Below are 21,526 nucleotides of genomic sequence, written 5' to 3'. Positions count from 1 at the left end.
GTACAAAATCCAACCAGTGTGATACGGTTCTGCGTTTCTCTGAAGAACCATCAACGCTAATCCAGTTACTCTAACAGAACAGAGAAGAAACGGTCAAACATTATTACACAAAACACAGTGGACGACAAACCATGAGGACCATGTGATCTAGATTGGGATCTAGACTGGGGTCTGAATTATGATCTACATTATATTGGTTCGTTATTTTATATGAACCAATCGAACGTTTAAATGAGTAGAGTGGACAGAGCGTTGTAGATTGGGGTCTAATTTGGGATCTAGCCTGGGTTCTTGATTTGGGTATAGACTGGAATCTAGACTAACTTGTAAAATGGGCTCTAGACCAGGATCTAAATTGGAAAAACTAGTAGAACATTCATATCAAAAGAATGGACCCCTAAAACACTCTAGACTGGGATCTAGATTGGAAAATGAACCAACAGAACATTCTGGATTTGGGATCTAGCCTGGGTTTTAGATTTTGGTCTAGACTGACTTGTAAATTAGGCTCTAGACCAAGATCTAGATTGGAAAATGAACCAGGAGAGCATTCATATAAAAAGAATGGACCTGTAAAACATTCTGGATTGGGATCTAGCCTGGGTTCTAGACTGGCATCTAGAATTGGCTGTTAAAACATTTTCATTTATAAAGTGGACCAACAGAACTTTCTAGATTGGCTTGTAAATCGGGCTCTAGACTGGGATCTAGATTGGAAAATGAACAGATAGAGCGTTCTGGTTAGGGATCTAGCCTTGGTTATAGTTTGGGTTCTAGATTTGGGATTTCTGCAGCACTTTAGTCTCGTTTAGCCAAAGCTGCTGTATCTTTTCATTTAAATGGGACCAATAAACAGTAACACTAAGAATCCATCAAAGACACATTAATATGAGACAAATGATATTTTTCCTCGTTTTGAAATGTGTAGAAACGTTTACATTGTATAAGAATAGAGAGGAATGGATGACAGAAGAAAAGGTTTTTGTACAGAAGCGATTAAAACGAAGTGGGAGCTTTATTTTTACAGAATGTCACCAAATCAACAAAATGTGCCTTTAAAACATTCACAAAACCCGTCCCGTCGACAGTTTATCCATTTCATCATTTCATTCTGTCCGTGGTTTTTCTGCAATAATGTCTTTTCTTTTCTTTCTGCTCTGATTGTTTGTTTGTGTTTTGTTGTTTTTTATTTGTGAGATTTCTTTGCTGGACCCCACGCAGCTCTTCTGCTCTCTTATATACTGTATATAAACATGCTGTATGTTGAAGAGGTGTGTGTGTAAATATCTCTGTGCATAGGAAGCAGTTAAATTTGGAGGTTTAATGATAAATAAGAACTCGTGATCCTTTTAAACACTTGTATTTCTGCAATCTTCACAGTAGAACCTTCCAAAACTGGGGCAGGAACGTTACCAACTAATTCCACAGCAAAGTATTTTAAATTAGAATTTGATTTAGTATATTTTTTATTCTATAGTGAAAGAAAAAAATGCAAATATCCTGCTTTATTGCACAAGTAGCTCATTTTGAAAACTGCAAATCCTCAAATGTCCGATGTGACACTTTCAGTAAAGCTATTTTACATTTTACGTGAACTAAAGTAAGCTAAAAAAAAACACGTTCTCATACATTCGCTCACAAACCAGAAATAATATTTCTGTTTAAACGATTATTAAAGAAAGTAATTGCCTTATTTCTGCTGCTAATGGAAAGTGGGGGGGTTCAGGCAGCATCAGAGCTCAATAAAGAGCCGAACTAAAAAATGTTGTAATTATGCAAATGCCCCAAACTACAATCAGTGGCGTTTCTCTGCTTAGGACTTTTATAAACCTGCTAAAAATACTCATTTGAACTAAAATAATCATACATTAGTGCCATTCAGTTCAAATCTGCTCTTATTAGCCTTTCACGTGTGTAATTAGTCTCACACAGCATAGGCTGCTCATCATTAGTGGTAATTTGATGGTCATAAGATTTCTGAGCGCGTTTATAGCGGTCCGCCAGCAGAGGTCGCCAGTGGCGCTGTTTAAAGCTGCTTTAATAACGCCAGCCTGCATTTACGCCCCTAATGTTGCACTTGTTTGTGTTTTATTGCTGTTGAGGTCCTTATCTTATCTCACAGATACGGAGTACAGAGTATTCACCTTATTTATTGTCAGATAAATGTTGTATTGTACATAATTGACAGAAATGTGGAGTAGAAATAAAATATATGGACATGGATGGACGCTCTGACTTTTCTTTGTGTGAATGTGAGTGAGAGTGATTCCTAAGGAAATTACTTCAGCGTTTTTGTTTTGATTTGTTTTTTTGTGCTTAAAATAATAATCGCTTTATTTGGAATCACTTTATTTTGCCCAGTATGAGGAATTTGTCTTGGTGAGCGCTATACAGACCATTAACAAATATACAAAAAAGACGGTAATTAAGCAACAAATAAAGTAATAATAAAATAAATAAACAAGATATTCGTTCCACAATGCTTTATATCTGTTTGCAACACTTTCTGACAAGAAAAACAGCTGACGTATAATAGAAAACACATTTTAATTTCTGTAATTAAGGTGTTATTAACCATATTATAGCACTGATATTTATTGTATGTGTCCATTTTCAACAACGTAAATCCTGGAAGGAAGAAAATTCTTGAAAATGATCTATAATGTGTTTCATAACAAAACCCTTTATAGTGCAGCATCTGAGAAAAACAATTACAGTCACTTGCAAAAGTTTGTGCACCCCGATGTTGATTTTCTGACTGTGAATAAGTTTACACGTCTTATTTACTGTGTATTTGCCAAATTTAACGTACTAAGGAAAAGACTAAAACATACAGTATGGCCTATTTAGCATAGACCATACTGTATGATTTATGGCATAAGTTTATGGCAAGTTATGGCACATTTTATAGTCTGTTTTATTTTTGTGTTGAACTCAGAAAATTAATAGAAATTGTGTTACATTGTGCAGAAATGCCATATTTACTTGTAAATATAAATAAATATGCCATAATTTATTGTTTTTTTGCTAAATTTAACATATTTGAGAAAGAAAAAAAAACAAAATGTGGCCTGTGCAAAAGTTATGGCACATATTTTTTCCAATGTGTTAAACTCAGCAAATAAATAGATATTGTGCACTAAAATTAGATAAATATCAGATTTAAGTGTTGGAAGTGTTCACGTATTTACACTTAGCAAATCAACACAACATGGAATTGGACCAGAACTTTTGCAGGCAACTGCATTTACAGTATACAGGATGATATGAGCATTTATACAGCTGTGCAAATATGCATTATGGTATCATCACATCCGCTACAGAGAACACACAACATTTCTGAGCAAGTTTTAGTTTATTAACATGAAAAAAATATCCATATAGCCACGACTGTAGCTAAGACTGTACTGTATCTTTATTTTCCCCTTGATGTGTTGGATCCGGTAAATAAACAGTCATTGTGTATAGAAACCGTGCAGAAACGTGTTCACAGTAGAGGATGTAACTTATTTACACTCAGAAAATCAACAATAATATGGATTTGGACCAGGAGTGTTCAAACTTTTGCACATGACTGCATTTACAGTCTATTACAGGATGATATGAGCGTTTATAGAGCTGTGTGAAAGTGCATTATGGTACGGCCTGAGTGCGTCAGTGAAGATAACATCCTCTACTGAGAACATACAGGAATAAATTAATAAATAAATGGACAGACGATGGATGGATGGATGGATGGATGGATAGTTTGTGGTCTAATCAGCTTTTATTTTCTTCATTGTTTTCTGTTTTTCTCATTACTGTGTGTCTGTGTGTGTCTGTGTGTCTGTGAGTCTGTGTCTGTGTGTGTGTGTGTCTGTGAGTGTGTGTGTGTCTGTGAGTCTGTGTGTGTGTGTGTGTCTGTGAGTGTGTGTGAGTGTGTGTGTGTCTGTGAGTGAGTGTGTCTGTGTCTGTGAGTGTGTCTGTGTGTGTGTGTGCATGTCTGTGTGTGTGTGTCTGTGTGTGTGTGTGTCTGTGTGTGTGAGTGTGTCTGTGAGTCTGTGTCTGTGAGTGTGAGTGAGTGTGTCTGTGAGTCTGTGTCTGTGAGTGTGAGTGAGTGTGTCTGTGTCTGTGAGTGTGTCTGTGTGTGTGTGTGTGTCTGTGTGTGTGTGTGTGCATGTCTGTGTGTGTGTGTCTGTGTGTGTGAGTGAGTGTGTGCGTGCGTGTGTGTGTCTGTGTGTGTGTCTGTGTCTGTGAGTGTGTGTCTGTGTGTGTGTGTGCATGTCTGTGTGTGTGTCTGTGTGTGTGTGTGTGTCTGTGTGTGTGTGCATGTCTGTGTGTGTGTGTGTCTGTGTGTGTGTGTGTCTGTGTGTGTGTGTGCATGTCTGTGTGTGTGTGTCTGTGTGTGTGAGTGAGTGTGTGCGTGCGTGTGTGTGTCTGTGTGTGTGTCTGTGAGTGTGTCTGTGTCTGTGAGTGTGTCTGTGTGTGTGTGTCTGTGTGTGTGTCTGTGTGTGTGTGTGTGTCTGTGTGTGTGTGCATGTCTGTGTCTGTGTGTGTGTGTGTCTGTGTGTGTGAGTGAGTGTGTGTGTGTCTGTGTGTGTGTCTGTGTGTGTGTTGTGTGTGTGTCTGTGTGTGTGTGCATGTCTGTGTCTGTGTGTGTGTGTGTCTGTGTGTGTGTGTGTCTGTGTGTGTGAGTGAGTGTGTGTGTGTCTGTGTGTGTGTGTGTGCGTGTGTGTGTCTGTGCGTGTGTGTGTCTGTGTGTGTGTGTGTGTGTGTGTGTGAGTGAGTGTGTGTGTGTGTGTGTCTGTGCGTGTGTGTGTCTGTGTGTGTGTGTCTGTGTGTGTGAGTGAGTGTGTGTGTGTCTGTGTGTGTGTGTGTGCGTGTGTGTCTGTGCGTGTGTGTGTCTGTGTGTGTGTGTGTGTGTGTGAGTGAGTGTGTGTGTGCGTGTGTGTGTCTGTGCGTGTGTGTGTCTGTGTGTGTGTGTCTGTGTGTGTGAGTGAGTGTGTGTGTGTGTGTGTGTGTGCGTGTGTGCGCATGTTTGTGACATCATGCGTCTGCAGACACAGTGACCTGCTTGTTGTGCAGACTGTGTTGCCATGGCAATGACGCCAGCAACACACCCCCAGTCACTCTGTTGTTTACATGTCCATGTTAGTGTGATGCTCTAAAGCCCCAACCCCACCCCCTCCAGCCCCCCCCACACACTCTCCCCCACACCCACTCAACATTCTGTTCACGCTCTGTTAGCACAGAACACACACACACACACACACGCACGCACACACACACACACACGCACACACACGCACACACACACAGCACACACACGCACACACACACACACACACGCACACACACGCACACACAGGCACACACGCACACACACACACACACCTACAGTGTGTCTCTCGTGTGCTGAACTGATGACTCCGCCATATTGGTGCTCACATCTCCCTGCTGTTTGCATTAGCATTAGCGTTAGCACCTCGTAGGAGATTCACAGCCTGCCCTGTGCAGTAATTGTGCAAAAGTAAGTGTGCCCCCACCCTTTCGTTTATTTAAAGGGTCCTTATCATGGATGTAGATCATCGCTTAACTGCCGTGTTCACTCCAGTCTGTCTTTGTGTCACAGAACATTAATCTTCCACTGTAACAATAACAATTTCTACTTCTGAAATGTGTGTATATTTAGGGATATGTTGCGTAACGTCACCACAAACAATTCATCTCATTTGTATTTTTTATGGGGGCCTTAGTGCCAAGACCACCCCTGCATATTTTTGAATGAACATGCCGTTGTTTTAGAAGAAAACCTCGTATCTCCAAAATGGTAACTTTACAGGAGAAGGAAAAACAAAGTTTACTTTTAATGTAAGTCAATGGAACCAGACGTTTTTCAAAGTCATTTTGGGCCGTTTCTTCTGGTCCCGGACCCCCCAGGACCCCCTGTATTTCCCACCTTGGATGTGGTGCCATAAAGCGTTACGCAGTTCTGGCAGGAGGTTCTTGCGCTGCTCCTCCAAAGTTACATAGCGCTATAACAGCCGTTCTGGCCCGGCAACGACAGAGACGCCGTTCTCACTGTTATAATTCAGAAAAGCATCAGAATGACTTTAAAGCTGTTATTTTACAGTAAAACTGATACAGAATGCTGCTTTAATAGAACTCAATTTTACTATCATACCAACATTTTTAATGAATCACACTGTTCACTGGAAACTTAATGGCTGTTTAATGGAAATGAAATAAATGAAAGGTGGTCTCTGACAGGCACAGTGCTGTGTGTGTGTGTGTGTGTGTGTGTGTGTGTGTGTGTGTGTGTGTGTGTCTGTGTGTGTAATTGTTGCGTTTGAATGCTGCTGTCTGTGTGTGTTTAGCACTTTAAAAGAGATCAGAGAGCAATGATGACACACGGCCTGCTGTTATCCTCTCTCTCTCTCTGTCTCTCTATCTCTCTTGCCCCCTACTCTCTCTCTCTCCTCTCTCCCCATCTCTCTCTCTACTCTCTCTTTCTACTCTCTCTCTAAACTCTCTCCCTCCTCTCTTTATCTTCCCTCTCCTCTTCTCTCCCCACCTTTCTCCCCTCTTTCTCTTTCTCTTCCCATCTCCCCCCGACAGTCTCTCTCCCTTTTCATTTTACTCTCTCTCTCTCTCTCCGTCTCGCTCCACCACGCCTGCGCTAATCTCCCTCTCTCTCCCCTCCCTCCCTCCCTCCCTCCCCCTCCCTCTCTCTCTCCCCTCCCTCCATCATATGTGCCGGAGCAGCCGGACTGCCTGCACTGGAACAGTAAACACAGCGACAGACCCACAGCGTCAGGAGCGACAGGAGGAGAGGAGAAAACGAGGAAGCAAAGAAGAGAGGAAAGCAGAGGAGAGGAGCGAGGGATGGCGGGGCGGAGGAGTAGCCGCAGCGGTTTCCGCCATAAACAAAAACCCGGCAGACAGAGAGAGAGCTAGACAGCGAGGGGGGAAGGGAAGGGAGAGGGAGAGACAGAGGGAGAGAGGGAGAGAACAGAGAAAGAGAAGGAGAGAGGGATGGGCCTCTCAAACAAAGCTGCACTGATACTGCCAATCCTGGATGAATAGCATGGTAATATTCACTAAACTGACCTCCGTCATCACACTCATCCTCTCTCTCTCTCTCTCCCTCTCCCTCTCTCCCTCTCTCTCCATCTCTCTCTCTCTCTCTCTCCCTCACTCTCCCTCTCTCTCCATCTCTCTCTCTCTCCCTCTCCCTCTTTCTCTCTCTCCCTCTTCCTCTCTCCCTCTCTCTCTCCTCTCTCTCTCTCTCCCTCTCTCTCTCTCTCCCTCTTCCTCTCTCCCTCTCTCCATCTCTCTCTCTCTCTCTCTCCCTCTCTCTCTCCCTCACTCTCCCTCTCTCTCCATCTCTCTCTCTCTCCCTCTCCCTCTTTCTCTCTCTCTCTTATTTTCTCCTTTTCTTTCTTCTCTATCTCTGTCACTCTCTATCTATCTCCCTCTCTTTTTCTCTCTCCTTCCTTCCGTCCATCCTGCATCGTTGTCATCGTCTGCTTCACTTACCCATGATGCTCTGCATGTCGGTACATATGTGAAGCCACTGCCACGTTTCTGCACCAGCATCACTGTCATCCCTCCATCCATCTGTTCATCCCTCCATCCGTCTATTCATCCCTCCATCCGTCTGTTCATTCTCATTCATTCACTGATTCATTGATTCATTGATTCACTGATTCACTCGGCTGCTCTGAGACTCTGTTTTCATAGATTTGGAACACAGCCGCTGCGTGTGTGTGTGTGTGTGTGTGTGTGTGTGTGAGTGTGTGTGTGTGAGTGTGTGTGTGTGTGTTATATTGTAACCCAGTTTCTAAAACAGGCCTGTAGAACAGAACACACACCACCTCCCTCTCTACCTCTACCTCTCTATTCTCTCTCTCCCTCTCGCTGTTTTTTCTTCCATGTTCTTTTATTGTCTTGCATCTATCTATCTGTCTGTCTGTCTGTCTGTCTGTCTGTCAATCTATCTATCTATCTATCTATCTATCTATCTGTCTGTCTGTCTATCTATCTATCATGTTCTCTCTCTCTCTCTGTTCTCTCTCTACCTCGCTTTTTCTTTCTGTTCTTTCTTCCTTTTTTCTTTCATGTTCTTTTATTGTCTCGTATCTATCTCTCTACCTCGTTCTACTATCGCCCTCTGTTCTCTCTCTTTCTCTTCTCCCTCTCTGTTCTCCTCTCTTCATGTTCTTTCTCTTCTCTCTCTCTCTCTCTCTCTGTAGACCCCCTGCTGCTGATGAATCATTTCCAAACTGCTGATACACACACAGATGACCTGTCTGTACAGCAGTGTGTGTGTGTGTGTGTGTGTGTGTGTGTCTGTACAGCAGTGTGTGTGTGTGTGTGTGTGTGTGTGTGTGTGTGTCTGTACAGCAGTGTGTGTGTGTGTGTGTGTGTGTAATGAGATGGGTGTTGTTTTCATGTCTTGTTTGTTATTGTTTATTGTTTACTGTGTTTGTTTACACTGGGCGAATATGCTGATTTGTTGTTGATGTTTATTTCTGTCAGCAGCGCAGCAATTTTAACACAGGGGGGCACGGTTAGCACGTACCACCCCCCACCCCCTCCAGTGAGGGTCCAAAATTAGCAGTGGACCATCACTGACCAGTGTCGGGCAGTTACTCCGAAAAAGTAATTCATTACAAATGAATAATTACGTCTCTCAGACTGAGACGTGATCACTGGTCTGATTACTGCCTGTAAAAGTGAAATTAATCTCATTACTGGGTTTCGCATCGCGTCCCCCCGCGTCCCCCCGCGTCCCCCCATGTCCACTCGAGTTTCCGTACGAGTTCTCTGGTTTGTGTGTGATGTAGAGCCGAATGCTGCGCGAGCTGATTGATTTTGCTCTGTGGACTGTATTGATTAAATGACAGGAGCGTGTTAAATGATGTTTATAGCAGTTATCGGACTCTAACAGCAGCCTTCAATTATTCATTACTGTATTGATTAATAACACTCTGATGCTGTCCTGCTTATTTTGGCCTGACATAAAGGTTCTAGGTCACATCCTGTGTGGTTCTAGAGCTGTTCCAGTGCTGGGCGATGTATTGTCTATATCAGCATATCAGTATTGATATCTGATTTTGATTGATTATTAGCAGAATTGATAGATAATGCGCATTATATTCATGAAAACATTCACTTCCATTGAACAGTGGTGACCTCGTTGTCCCTGTAGTTTTTATATGTTCTGTTCGGTTAGCTGCGTTCACAGGGTTCTTCTGATTGTTATGAATGTTTAACATTCCAATATGTTTGAAAGTTTGAAATAAAAACTCAATAAGCAGTAAGTTTTTTTTCTGTAAATGTGTTTCCCGCCTGATCAATGATTACAACGCTGTGTAAGGGTCTCTTTGGTGTCATGTTACAAAACAGTCCAGTCAAAACAAGCTACATCAGTTTTAGCATTCTTTTAGCATCAGTTCAGCTAGCATTGGCTCATTAACTTTATTAACATAAACTTAAATGTCATTTGATATCTTGATACCATGATACATTTAGAAAATATTGTGATATTGAATTTCATGAATACCACCAATGTGCTAGTTACGGGTGATTTGTGTTTTAGTGAATTAGCGAAGTAGGGAAGTAACATGCTTTTTTTGCCATATGCTTGTAGCCCTCTAGCTTTTAGCTTGCTTTATGGTGAGCTGGGAAAGCAACATGATTGCATAAGGTTGTGTTTGTACTATGCATTTGTTGTATGGAAAATGCGCTGCCTGGAGCGCTTCCTGTACTGATATGAAATAAGAAGCTCAAGCAAGCTGACACTGTTACCATAACAATACTGTTACTCTACTTCTAATCACCCAACTTCACTAGCTTTCTACAACTCTGCTCCCAAAAAAGTTTGCTGTGCAAAATGTAAATAAAGGCATGCACAGACAACATATAAAATGTTTTTGTTTTTTGAAAAATATATGCCCATTTTGAATTTGATGCCAGCACCACATTTCAGAAAAACTGGGACAGGGGCAACAAAAGACTGGTAAAGCTGTGTAATGTTAAAAAAACACCTGGTGGAACATTAGGTTAATTAGGTTAATTGGCAACAGATTAGTAACATGATTGGCTATAAGAAGAGCATCCCAGAGAGGCTGAGTCTTTCAGAAGTAAAGACGGTGAGGGGTTCACTCCATCCACAAATGCAAGTTAAAACTCTACCTTACAAAAAAGAAGCCTTATTTTAACAGGATCCAGAAACACTGCCGCCTTCTCTGGGCCCGAGCTCATTTAAGATGCAATGAGGTGAAGTGGAAATTTGAAATTTCTTTGGAAATCACAGAGAGGGACCATCCGGCTTGTTATCAGTGCACCATGGTGCACATGGCATAGGTAACTTGCCCATCTGTGAAGGCACCATTAATGCTGAGCAATATATGCATGTTTTGGCAACATATGCTGCCATCCAGATGACGTCTTTTTCAGGGAAGGCCTTGATTATTTCAGTAAGACAATGTCAAACCACATTCTGGATGTATTACAACAGCATTGCTCCATAAGAGTCCAGGTTCTAAACTGACCTGCCTGCAGTCCACACCTGTCACCAATTGAAAACATTGGGCACAATATGGAACAAAACATAAGAAAAGGAGCCCCCGAACTGTTGAGCAGGTGAAATCATGTATCAAGCAAGAACAGGAAAACATTTCACTTTCAAAACTACAGCAGTGTCTCCTCAGTTCCCAAACACTTACAGAGTGTTGTTAAAAGAAGAGCCCCTCGTCCCAACTTTTTTGAAATGTGTTGCTGGCATCAAATTCAAAATGGGCATATATTTTTCAAAATTTCTCAGTTGCAACATGTAATATGTTGTCTTATTGCTATGTTCAATTAAATATAGGGTTTAAATGATTTGCACATCATTGCATTCTGTTTTTGCTTACATTTTGCACAGCATCTGTTGGCGTTGGCCTTCACACATAGTAACTGGGTGCGCTGAGATCTGCCCTGGAAATATGGACTACGGCACCAGGACATTTCAAAAGCAGTAATATTCGTCTACAGCTTGCAACTTGGAACATAAGGATGTCTCTGGACGCCAGCCATGGTATGAACAGGCCTGAGAATCAGACTGAACTGAGTGCAACAGATTTAAAGCAATATAACATCATCAGCGCAGCTCTGAGTGAGACTAGTGTCCCTGGTGAATGGCACCTCAGAGAAGATGGAGGTGGTTACACCTGTCTTTTGGAAGGGGTTTTCCACAGAAAGACAATATCTACATGATCTGGGGTAGCAATACAAAACTGTAACCTTATGAAAATACCACACGCAAACTGGCTGGGGATCTTGGACTAGCTCTCTCTCCACACTGGTTCCGTGTACATAGACGCTGGTGCTTCTGCCTCAATGCCTTCTAGCTGTGGCAGCAAGCTTTGGGGAGGTATCCAATAGACTAGCAGTATCTGGTAGACAAGAAGAGCTAGAGATGGTATCTTTTAGCCCAGAGGTGCTAGTGGTGGTGCTCTTTAGGCTTGAGGTGCTAAAGGGGGTATCCAATAGCCTAGAGGTGCTAGAGGGGGTATCCAATAGCCTAGAGGTGCTAGAGGGGGTATCCAATAGCCTAGAGGTGGTAGAGGTGCTAGAAGTGGAAGCACATTGGTGTTCTTTGGACTAGAGGTGCTAGAGGTGGCATCCAATAGACCAGAAGTGCTGCTGTGTTATTTTTTAGGCTAGGTGTGCTAGAAGTGGTATCCATTGGACTACAAGTGCTAGAGGTATCCAATAGACCAGAGGTACTAAGGGTGGTATCTGATAGATCACAGCTGCTAGAGATGGTATCCTACAGACAAAAGAAGATAGGAGTGGTATCTGATAGATCAGAGGTGCCAGATTTGATTTGATTTTGAAGACCCTGTACTGTACTGTTTTCTGGAGGCTTCTCGTCTGGATTGTGCACAGTAGAAACACAGGGAAGGGGTTATTAGCAGCTGGATTAGTAGCCATTTCTTTCAGCAGATTCCAGTATGTTTGAGCAGTCCGATTTTGGGACCACATTGCTCATCTCAAATAGGGAAAGGGCCTTGAAAAGGTCAGAACTTCGTCAACTCAGATCTTTCCTGGAAATATGGGATACTGGATATACCCATGGATGGGGCCATAGTCAAAGTGTGCCACCTCAGTGACAACAGTCTGATATAAAATGGGTGGAACACTTCAAAGCCCTCCTTAATCATGCCAACCACTGGACATCACCATTTTTGACACCCTGCATGGATACTGCACTATCCCGGAGGGCTGAAGTTGGCTATCATCAAATCACTGAAAAACAACAAAATCCCTGCTGAGTTCTTTAAGCAAGAAGGGGAACCCAAACAGTCCTCATGTTTATTCTTAAGAGGAAGCAAGAATTTGTCCTGCACCAGTGGAGGGATGCAAACGACATCATCGTCTCCTTCATCTGTGGCAACAGAGGAGTATCACTTCTTTCAGTTGCTGGTGAAGTCCTGGCTAAGATCATGCTCTGCAAACTCACTGACAACATCTCTGAGGATCTCCTCCCATTTCCTCCGTTAAGCTTAAGGAGGAATAAAAGCAGGACCTGTTTGTGATCTTTATGGACCTTTCTAAAAACTCTGACAACTGAAATTATGATCTTTGCATAGTTCTACAGCTGTCCCAGGAAGTGTACAAACATTCTGGAACAGTTTAATGAGGGAATGAAGCCAAGGAGAGTAGGTGGACAAAAATGTGCCTAGGCATAGGCAAGGCTATGTGCTTACACCAGTGCTGTTTACCATCTTCCTCCTTCCTTGTATCAGAACTCTCCTGTATAGGGATATGTAAGCAACCAATGGGATGATTCTTGATTCCAGCTTTTCGTGCATGTAAACATTCTGCAAAATCCCAAAGCTCTCCAGAGGGAGAAACTCTCTCCTACAGAATCCAATTTTCTCAGCTTCCTGAAACGCCTCGTTCGAATTCCGGCCCTTTTCCTTTGTTACAGGATGACACAATCTCATAACACAGTCCTCACACAGCGCACAGCGGCTACTGGAGGAGGAAGAGTGTGTTCAGTGCTGTAGCATGTGGAGACGACGCTGACTGGACATTCAGGATCCACTCTGGATCAAACTGATACAGCAGAACCGACGCGGAGTTTACAGCTGCTCAGGAGAGAAGGGTCTGTCTGCAGACTGCAGGACAGGGGAGGAACATGGAGGGGCAGAACTCTGGCAGTCGACCAATCTGAGCAGAGTGGGCAGACTGGCCAATCAGAGCACACTGGGCTCATCAGGAGGCGGGGCTTAAAGACAGGAGTTCCAACAGAGTGTTTCAGACAGAGGGTGAATAGATGGTACAGCACTGTGGCATCAGAACTGCTTCACCATTTAAGGCGGAATGGGAAAATTAGCTAGCTACCGAGACATTAGCACACTACTAGTGAAAGGGACCAAGATAATACGATGGTTATCATAATTTTTATTGGAGAAAATACTCAAATTTGTGGCTCTCTTTGGTCTCTTGCGCAGCCATCCTGCCGTTTTTTTTTCCTCATATCACTGTTTGGAGTGAGTCTCTGAAAAACCTCTGTTTGAAGGATCATGTAGCTCTAACACTTCACCCTGAAATGGGATTGGGCCTTTGTCTAGTTAGGATGTTTGTGTGATACTGTTTTCTTATCTGGAGTTAATGATGAGATTATGAAGTTAGGAACTGTTATTCTGCAATTGCTTCTATCCTAAATTCAGTCCTAATTTAAGTTGCCATGGTGACTAAACAGATAAGATTTAGGATGTTTCTGTAATATGGCCCCGGATTTGTAACAAAGTAAGTGGAAAGATTTCAGACCCTCCCTCTCTCTCTCTGTTTAGCTGGATAAGAGCGAGGTGTCCACTCTGGGTGTGCCGGCGGTGGCGTCCCATGGCGGGTCAGACAGTAACATCAGCGTGGAGGGGGTGTGCATGGGTGCGTGTGAGGGCGAAGCTCAGCGCACTCGTGCCGCTCTGGAGCACCTGCAGCAGAAGATCCTGAAGATCACGGAGCAGATTCGTGTGGAGCAGGAGGCACGCGACAACAACGTGGCAGAATACCTCAAACTCGCCCACAATGCAGACAAACAGCAGGCCGCCCGCATCAAACAGGTAACACATACTGTACACATGCAGTCCTGACATCTTCCCCAATGTTCTGGCCTTTTATGGATCTTTCTGCTGGACTGGTTCAAAGTCAGGGCTGAAAACACATTTGGGACTTTTAGCTTTGAGTGACTTTATACCTCAGTTATGTTTATTTTATTAAAATAAATGACTGAACATTACATTTTGTAACTACTAAAACACAGAGTGTGTTTACATGCACTTAATAATCTGATAACTGCAGAAAATCAGATTGTGTCAGTAACCGGTTCAGCGTGTTTACACTTAATAATCTGATAACTGCAGAAAATCAGATCATGTCAGTAACCGGTTCAGTGTGTTTTCATGCTCGTGGGTAATCAGATAATGGGGAAACTCCAGGTCTACATGAGTTAAGCAGAAATCGGATTTCTGCTTTACAACCAGCCACTCAACTAAATTTGGCAACTGACTGACGATGATGAAAATTGTCATTATGACTGATTGTACTGCTATGATTGATTTGCTGAACAGGTTTTTGAGAAGAAGAACCAGAAATCAGCCCAGACCATCGCACACCTCCATAAGAAGCTCGAGCACTACCACAAGAAGCTCAAAGAGATCGAGCAGGTACGTGTGATGGTACGTGTGATGGTACAGTCTGTTCTTCAGTCCCAAAGTCTCCTGCTCCACAGGGCTGGGTGTCATGGATCTGCAGCTCCTTTAGGACACGTATGTGCAGGTGTGAGGCACAAACAGAAACAGGGTGTTGTTCTCGGCTTGAAGCAGATGATCAAAAGTGTTTTACCTGCTGTAGTCTGATGCCTCCTACTCTTACCTTTAGCCTGATGCCTCCTTCTCTTAGCTTTAGCATATTTCCTTCTGTTAGCTTTAGTCTGATGCCTTCCTCGTTTAGCTTTAGTCTGATGCCCTTTTTCTTTTAGCTTTAGTCTGATGCCTCTCTCTCTCTTAGCTTTAGCCTGATGTCTTCCTCTCTTAGCTTTAGCCTGATGCCTCTTTCTCTTAGCTTCAGCCTAATGCCTTCTTCTCTTAGCTTTAGCCCAGTGCCTTCTTCTCTTAGCTTTAGTTTACTATTGACAGTGTGAGCAGCCATGTTTATCTCACATTATACATTGAACTTGGAGTTGAGAATGCTGTCCCAACTTTCGGAGTGGGAATTCCAAGTTTAGGGGAGTGTTTTCTTTGTCTTTTACTTATAAGAGTTAGGAAAATCCCAAGTTACAAGCTTTAGATTAACACAGCATTCTGCTCTCTTGGCCGTGGATGACTGTGGAATTGCCAGGGTTCAAATTCGCAATCTCTCAACAGTAGAGCCAATGCCTAGGAGGTTGCAACAGTTGGAATCCTTGGAAGCTGAGTTTTCTACCAAAAGACGCGCTACTGAGTACTAGCTGCCAGGGTGCCAAAACTTATGTGTGTCAAATAACACTAACTGTGCTCCAAATACAAATGTCTGTGCCAGACAGACGGGTGCCAGTTTCGTTTCTCCATAGAAATAACTGGTAGAGGGAAGATGGGGTGCCTAAACTTTTACACAAGGGCACACTGTATTCATTGCAGCATTGTTTTCCCTCCTCATCCATTTCCTTTCATCCCTCCTTACCTCTCTCCTTCTGTCCTTTCCTCTCTGTTCTCTCACCATTTGTCTCCATCCATTGTGCCTTCTGTTGCCATCTATCCTTTCTCTCCTTCCCTCTGTTCCTGCCATCTCTTCTTCCTCCTTCTGTCTATCTGTCTTCTCTCCTTTCTTATCTTACCTATTTCCTCTCTTCCATCCCTCTGTATCTCACTCCCTCCTCTCTTTTTCCTTCTGTCCACTCATCTCCTTCCCTTTGTCCTTCTGCTCCCTCCTCTTTCTCTTCTTTGTTCCGGCTCTCCCTTTTTCTTCATTCTGTCCATCCCTATTCTTTTTCCTTTCTTTGTCTTCCCTGTTTCCTCTCTTCCCTCTTTCTCCTTCTCTCTTTTGCTTCTGTCTCCACTCTCACTATTTGCCTCCATCTTTCTGTTCTTTCTTCTCACTCTCTTTCCTTCTCTGTCCATCTCTATTTTTCTTCTCCCTCTTTACCTTCCTTCCCTCTCTCCTTTTGCCTTTGCATCTCCTCTCTCCCCTCTTCTCTCACTCGTTCTGTCTCCATTCTCTCCTCCCATCCCTTGTTCGGTTCTTTCCCCTTCCCTCCATTTCTATCTCACTATCTTCCTCCTCTTTCTTTGTCTGTCTGTTTCTTTTCTCTCTCTATTTTACTCCTCCTTCTTCACCTCCTTCACTCTCTCCTTGTTTCTTTCTTCTTATTTCCCTTCCTCCTCTCTCCTCTCTCTCCCTCTGTTCTGTAGAACGGACTCGCCCGGCAGCCCAAAGATGTCCTGCGGGACATGCAGCAGGGCCTGAAGGACGTTGGAGCCAATATGCGTGCTGGCATTAGCGGGTTCGGAGGGGGTGTTGTGGAAGGTGTGAAGGGTGGAGTCTCTGCGCTCACTCACACGGCCGCCGTGGTGTCCAAACCGCGGGAGTTCGCCAGCCTCATCCGCAACAAGTTCGGCAGTGCGGATAACATCGCCCACCTGAAAGAGTCGCTGGAGGAGTGCCAGGCTGAGGAGACGCCGCGGGCACTGTGCGGCAGCGCCACGCTCGTCTCAAGCCCAAAATATGGCAGCGACGATGAGTGTTCCAGCGCTACTTCAGGGTCCGGTGCTGGGAGCAACTCTGGAGGAGCCGGAGCCATGTCGGGGTTGGGGGCAGGCATGGGCATGGGCAGCCCAAGGCTGGACGGGCACCATCATCACCATCACCACTCGTGGGATGCGCTGCTGGAGGGACTGCAGGAGATCAAGGCCAGTCAGGCACAGATGGAGGACGCCATGGAAGACATGAAGAATCAGCTACAGAGCGACTACTCCTACATGACACAGTGCCTGCAGGAGGAGAGATACAGGTGTGTATCTGGGGTACAGGTGTGTAACTGGCGTACAAATGTGAGACTGGATGCAGATATGTAGCTGTGGTATAGGTGCGTTCCTGGGGGACAAGTGTGTATCTCAGATGTAAGTCTGCACCTGGTATACAGGAGTGTATCTGATATACTGATAAGTACCAGGGATAAAGCTGTAGATCTGAGATATGGATCTGTACCTGGGCTACAGGTCTGTATCTGAGGTACTGATGACTATCTGTGATGAAGGTGTCTGTACCTGGGGTACAGGTGTGAGCAGGTTCATAACTGGAACAATGTTCCATACCTGGGGGGTAGAGGTTTGTATCTTGAGTACAAGTGCATATCACAGGTAGAGATATGTACCTGGAGTACAGATGTGTATCTGAGATACAGGTGTGTGTATATGACATATAGGTGTGTAACAAGGGAAGAAATGTTTAACTGGGGTTGCGATATGTAGCTGTGGTGTAGGTGTGTATCTGAAACACAGGTGTGTTACTTGACTACAGATGTGTATCTGAGGTACAGGTTTGTAACTGGGATACAGGAGTGTATATAAGGTACAAGTGTGTAACTGCGGTACAAGTGTGTGTCTGTAGTACAGGTGTGTACCTAGACTCACACGGCCTGGTCTAAGGTGTGATTATCTACAATTAAAGTGCAATTAAAGTATACCAGTATGTAACTAAGATACAGTAGTACATTTGAGGCACAGGTATATGCCTGAAAGTATATGCGTATCCAAGCTACCATTATATAAATGGGACACAGGTGAGTGTGTGTGAGGTACAGGTGTGTAAATGAGCTCCAGGTGTGCTAAGAGTGGCAGTTGTGGATGAGCCCCAATTGCTCTAAGATAAAGCAATGTAAATGTACACACTGTTTCTGACAGTGAACCATTCCCTTATGTACCTTGACAGGTACGAACGTCTGGAGGAGCAGCTGAATGACCTGAGTGAGCTCCATCAGAATGAACTGACCAACCTGAAACAGGAGCTGGCCAGTATGGAGGAAAAGGTCGCCTACCAGTCCTATGAGAGAGCCAGGGACATACAGGTATGTATTCAAAAGAGAAGCAGGTTAGCCAGACACAGGTAGAGACAGGTCCATCCTGATACACTCATTGTCAAGGGATTTAAAAACAGGCCCACCAAATACAAAACAATTCAGTTGGCCATCATTACTGAACCAAGTGATATCTGACATAGCTTCCACAAAGTGCAGCCACACAAAGGTGCTACGCCGGTCTATATGCTGATGACCTGAAACGTGTGAAGCAGTGATGATATACATTATTGAGTGGCAAAATGTCCTCTCAAGATCATGGAGCACAGGGGTGCACAACTCCAGTCCTGGAGTGCCAGTGTCCAGTACAGTTTCCCCCTGACACCCACTAAACCTGGCAATTAACAGATAAGTGTAATCAGGTGTGTTGGAGCAGGTAAATCACTAAACTGTGCTGGACACTGGCCCTCCAGGACCGAAGTTTCACACCCCTGATGTAACATATGAAGGTCAAACAGAACTTTAACCAAAATGAAGCAAAGGTGTAAACTGGGTTCACCTGTGAAACCTAAGACCAGGAGGTTAGATTGGATCAGGGACTGTTCACAGGTGCTTTTGGAGACTCAGTTCTATCCAGCATCTGCACACATGATGTGAGCTGGATTTGGGGAAGATTACATCTGCAAGACAGGGCTCCACTTACTAGGTTTGGGTCCAGGGACTTTGTTGCCACGGTGGTTTAGGCCATAGAATATACAAGGCATCAATTTCTGGAATAACCGCTGGAGTAAAAGCCTTTATACACTGAGTGCAATTTATTCGAACCACAGGAAATTAATTAGTGCATGTGTATAACTGATGAAATCTTGGACCTCAAGCATGTTTTTTTTGGACGGTGGAAATATGACATTATTTTAATAGATTTTTAACAAATTTTCACTGGCTATATGAACTCACTGACCAATCACTGACATCTCTTAACAACCAAGATGACAGATCGGGTCCCAGCAACTGGAAAGTTGAAAGGATTAGAGTTGCCAAAAGCAACTCAAACTGGGCTACGAACCACTTTATATGTGGATGTTCACTCACTCACTCATCATCTAAGCCGCTTATCCTCCTGGGTTGCAGGGTTTGCTAGAGCCTGTCCCAGCAGTCATTGGGGGAAAGGCAGGAAACACCCTGGACACACTGTCCAGTCTATCACAGGGCAGGCAGGCAGACAGACAGACAGACAGACAGACATACACATTCTCACACACACACCTAGAGGTAATTTAGTATCTACAGTGGGCCTGACTGCATGTTTTTGGACTGTGGGAGGAAACCCACACAGACCTGTGGATAACATGCAAACTCCACACAGAGAGGTTGCTCCACACTGGCTGCCCGGCTGTGGGATCAAACCCAGGTGAGGTGACATGGCTACCCACCTCACACCATGCCGTTTGTTTCAGCTCCTAAATGAACTGATGAAGCTCTTCACTCATGTGTCATCTCATGACTTCCTGAAGACATTCTGCCTGTTTGTTTTGTGCTACGTCTCGTTTGGAGCTTCATTCAAGCAGCTCATTGAGATCCCAGCTGTTTGTGAAAGCACTCCAAGTTTTAGAGGGAAACTCTGTTCTCCTTTTGCTTTAACCTGTTTTGTGAGGAGGATACTTTTGATAGGCATTTGTTGCATCCGGTGTGTATAGTTTTAATAAGCTCAAAAATGATGTCCAAATATTTCACATATTTACGTATCGTTTGTTTGTGGCACATGACTTTTAGATCAAACTGCTCCATATCAATCTGTCCAACCCCACCATAACCATCCCTAACCATCCCCATAGCCTCTATTCTCCTCTTCTTGAACAGTATGGACTCTTACCACATTCCAAGCAAGTCACTGGCCGAAAAGCGTTTGAACCAATCACATGACGATGGGTCATCTCAGGCCAGGAAAAACAAGACAGAGAAACAGACTGAATTGAGTTAAGCAGACTGAATTAAGTTATTTCATAACTTAGTTACGTGCATGTGTTGACGTGTATTGTTATGTATCACTGCAGGAGGCAGTGGAGTCGTGTCTGACTCGCATCTCCAAGCTGGAGCTTCAGCAGCAGCAGCAGCAGGTGGTGCAGCTGGAGGGAGTGGAGAACGCTAACGCTCGCGCGCTGCTCGGAAAACTCATCAACGTCATCCTGGCCCTCATGGCTGTGCTGCTGGTGTTCGTCTCCACCATGGCCAACTTCATCACCCCGCTGATGAAGACGCGCACCCGCGTGGCCACCAGCGTCGCCCTCGCGCTCTTCCTCATCACACTCTGGAAACACTGGGATTGGCTGGAGCTCTGGCTGCTGCCCAGCTGAGTTGCGCGACCTCTGCCGGTACAGCAGTGGCTACGTTCACATTACAGCGTTGAAGCGGCTCAAATCCGAGCTGTGTGAACACAAAAACCTGAATCAGGTTTGAGTCTCTTTCATATGTGCTCGTAGATCCATATCTGATACGTGGTCAAGGGGACAGTCAAATCAGAATTCACACGGTTTTATTTTCACAAAACCAAAATCTGATTGGTTGTTGCATCTGATAACAGTGCGTTTTTTCACCAAACCTGTATCATTTGACATCAACCACAATGAGCTCTTTACTCCGAGCTGATGGAACTATGTTTTTTGGAGGAAGAAAATGGCAATATTAAAATCTCATATGCCACCGTGCAAAAGTTTGGAATCAAAGTTTTAATTGATTCACAAATCAGAATCTGATTTCAGATGATCAGTAAGCCTCCAGGACGCTGTAAATAGAATTTAGAAATGTTCGATGTGTCCAGAATGATGAACAGAGCTGTAAAATACTCTAAAATGACAGAGAAAACTGTACAAAATTAAGAATAAGTTTTAATATCTAGAATTCATCATGTTTCAAAAGTGATCAAATCTCAAGACGGGTGACTCGGCAAAAGGTTAATGTAAATAAATAATTACAGTGTATTATTTATCAATCAATAACCTGTTCACAGAATCCTTGAAGTACTGAATAAAATATCTAAAATACCTTTTGGCAAATAGTTTGTAATGTTTAAATCCACAGTTCATAAGTAATAATTGTATATAAAATTATAAAAGCATCAATACAGCATTGCAAATTCTTGAAAGGTAGCATATATGAAAAAATGTCCAGGCCATCTTTGCATTACTTTTGTTTTACTTCGCAAAACTTATATAAGCAATAGAACAAAGTTATGACTTTATTCACAATAATGCACCACCTTCAGTGTTCTGTTTTATTTTTAATCACTGCTGTGTATCACTGCGGTCATCGTACGGCTTTATGATTCCCACAATTCCTTTGCGGGTAAACAACAGATATGGGTCACTTACACATGTGAATGTGGACTATTAAGGGCAGATAAATCAGATCTGAGCCAAACATCAGAATTGGTCTACCCAGGCTCCGCCCACAGATGTGTTGTTTTGTAGTACCTGTTGTGAGGTTGGACAAGCTTTA

At 43.6% G+C, this 21,526-nt stretch overlaps 1 protein-coding gene across 1 annotated transcript; it reads left to right on the top strand.

Moving 5' to 3' along the window:
- Nucleotides 1-6,742: 6,742 nt before the first annotated feature.
- Nucleotides 6,743-21,526, top strand: tmcc2 (transmembrane and coiled-coil domain family 2). Its single transcript, XM_036559503.1, has 6 exons — nucleotides 6,743-7,069; nucleotides 13,833-14,102; nucleotides 14,610-14,705; nucleotides 16,428-17,026; nucleotides 17,947-18,082; nucleotides 20,086-21,526. Exons 1-6 carry the CDS (start codon nucleotides 7,058-7,060, stop codon nucleotides 20,383-20,385), a joined length of 1,413 nt encoding a protein of 470 aa, XP_036415396.1. The 5' UTR covers nucleotides 6,743-7,057; the 3' UTR covers nucleotides 20,386-21,526.

Source organism: Colossoma macropomum, unplaced genomic scaffold (genome assembly GCF_904425465.1).
Source record: "Colossoma macropomum unplaced genomic scaffold, Colossoma_macropomum, whole genome shotgun sequence".
Taxonomy (NCBI): domain Eukaryota; kingdom Metazoa; phylum Chordata; class Actinopteri; order Characiformes; family Serrasalmidae; genus Colossoma; species Colossoma macropomum.
Note: the sequence above shows the minus strand (reverse complement) of the source record. Positions and strands in the feature narration are given on the sequence as shown.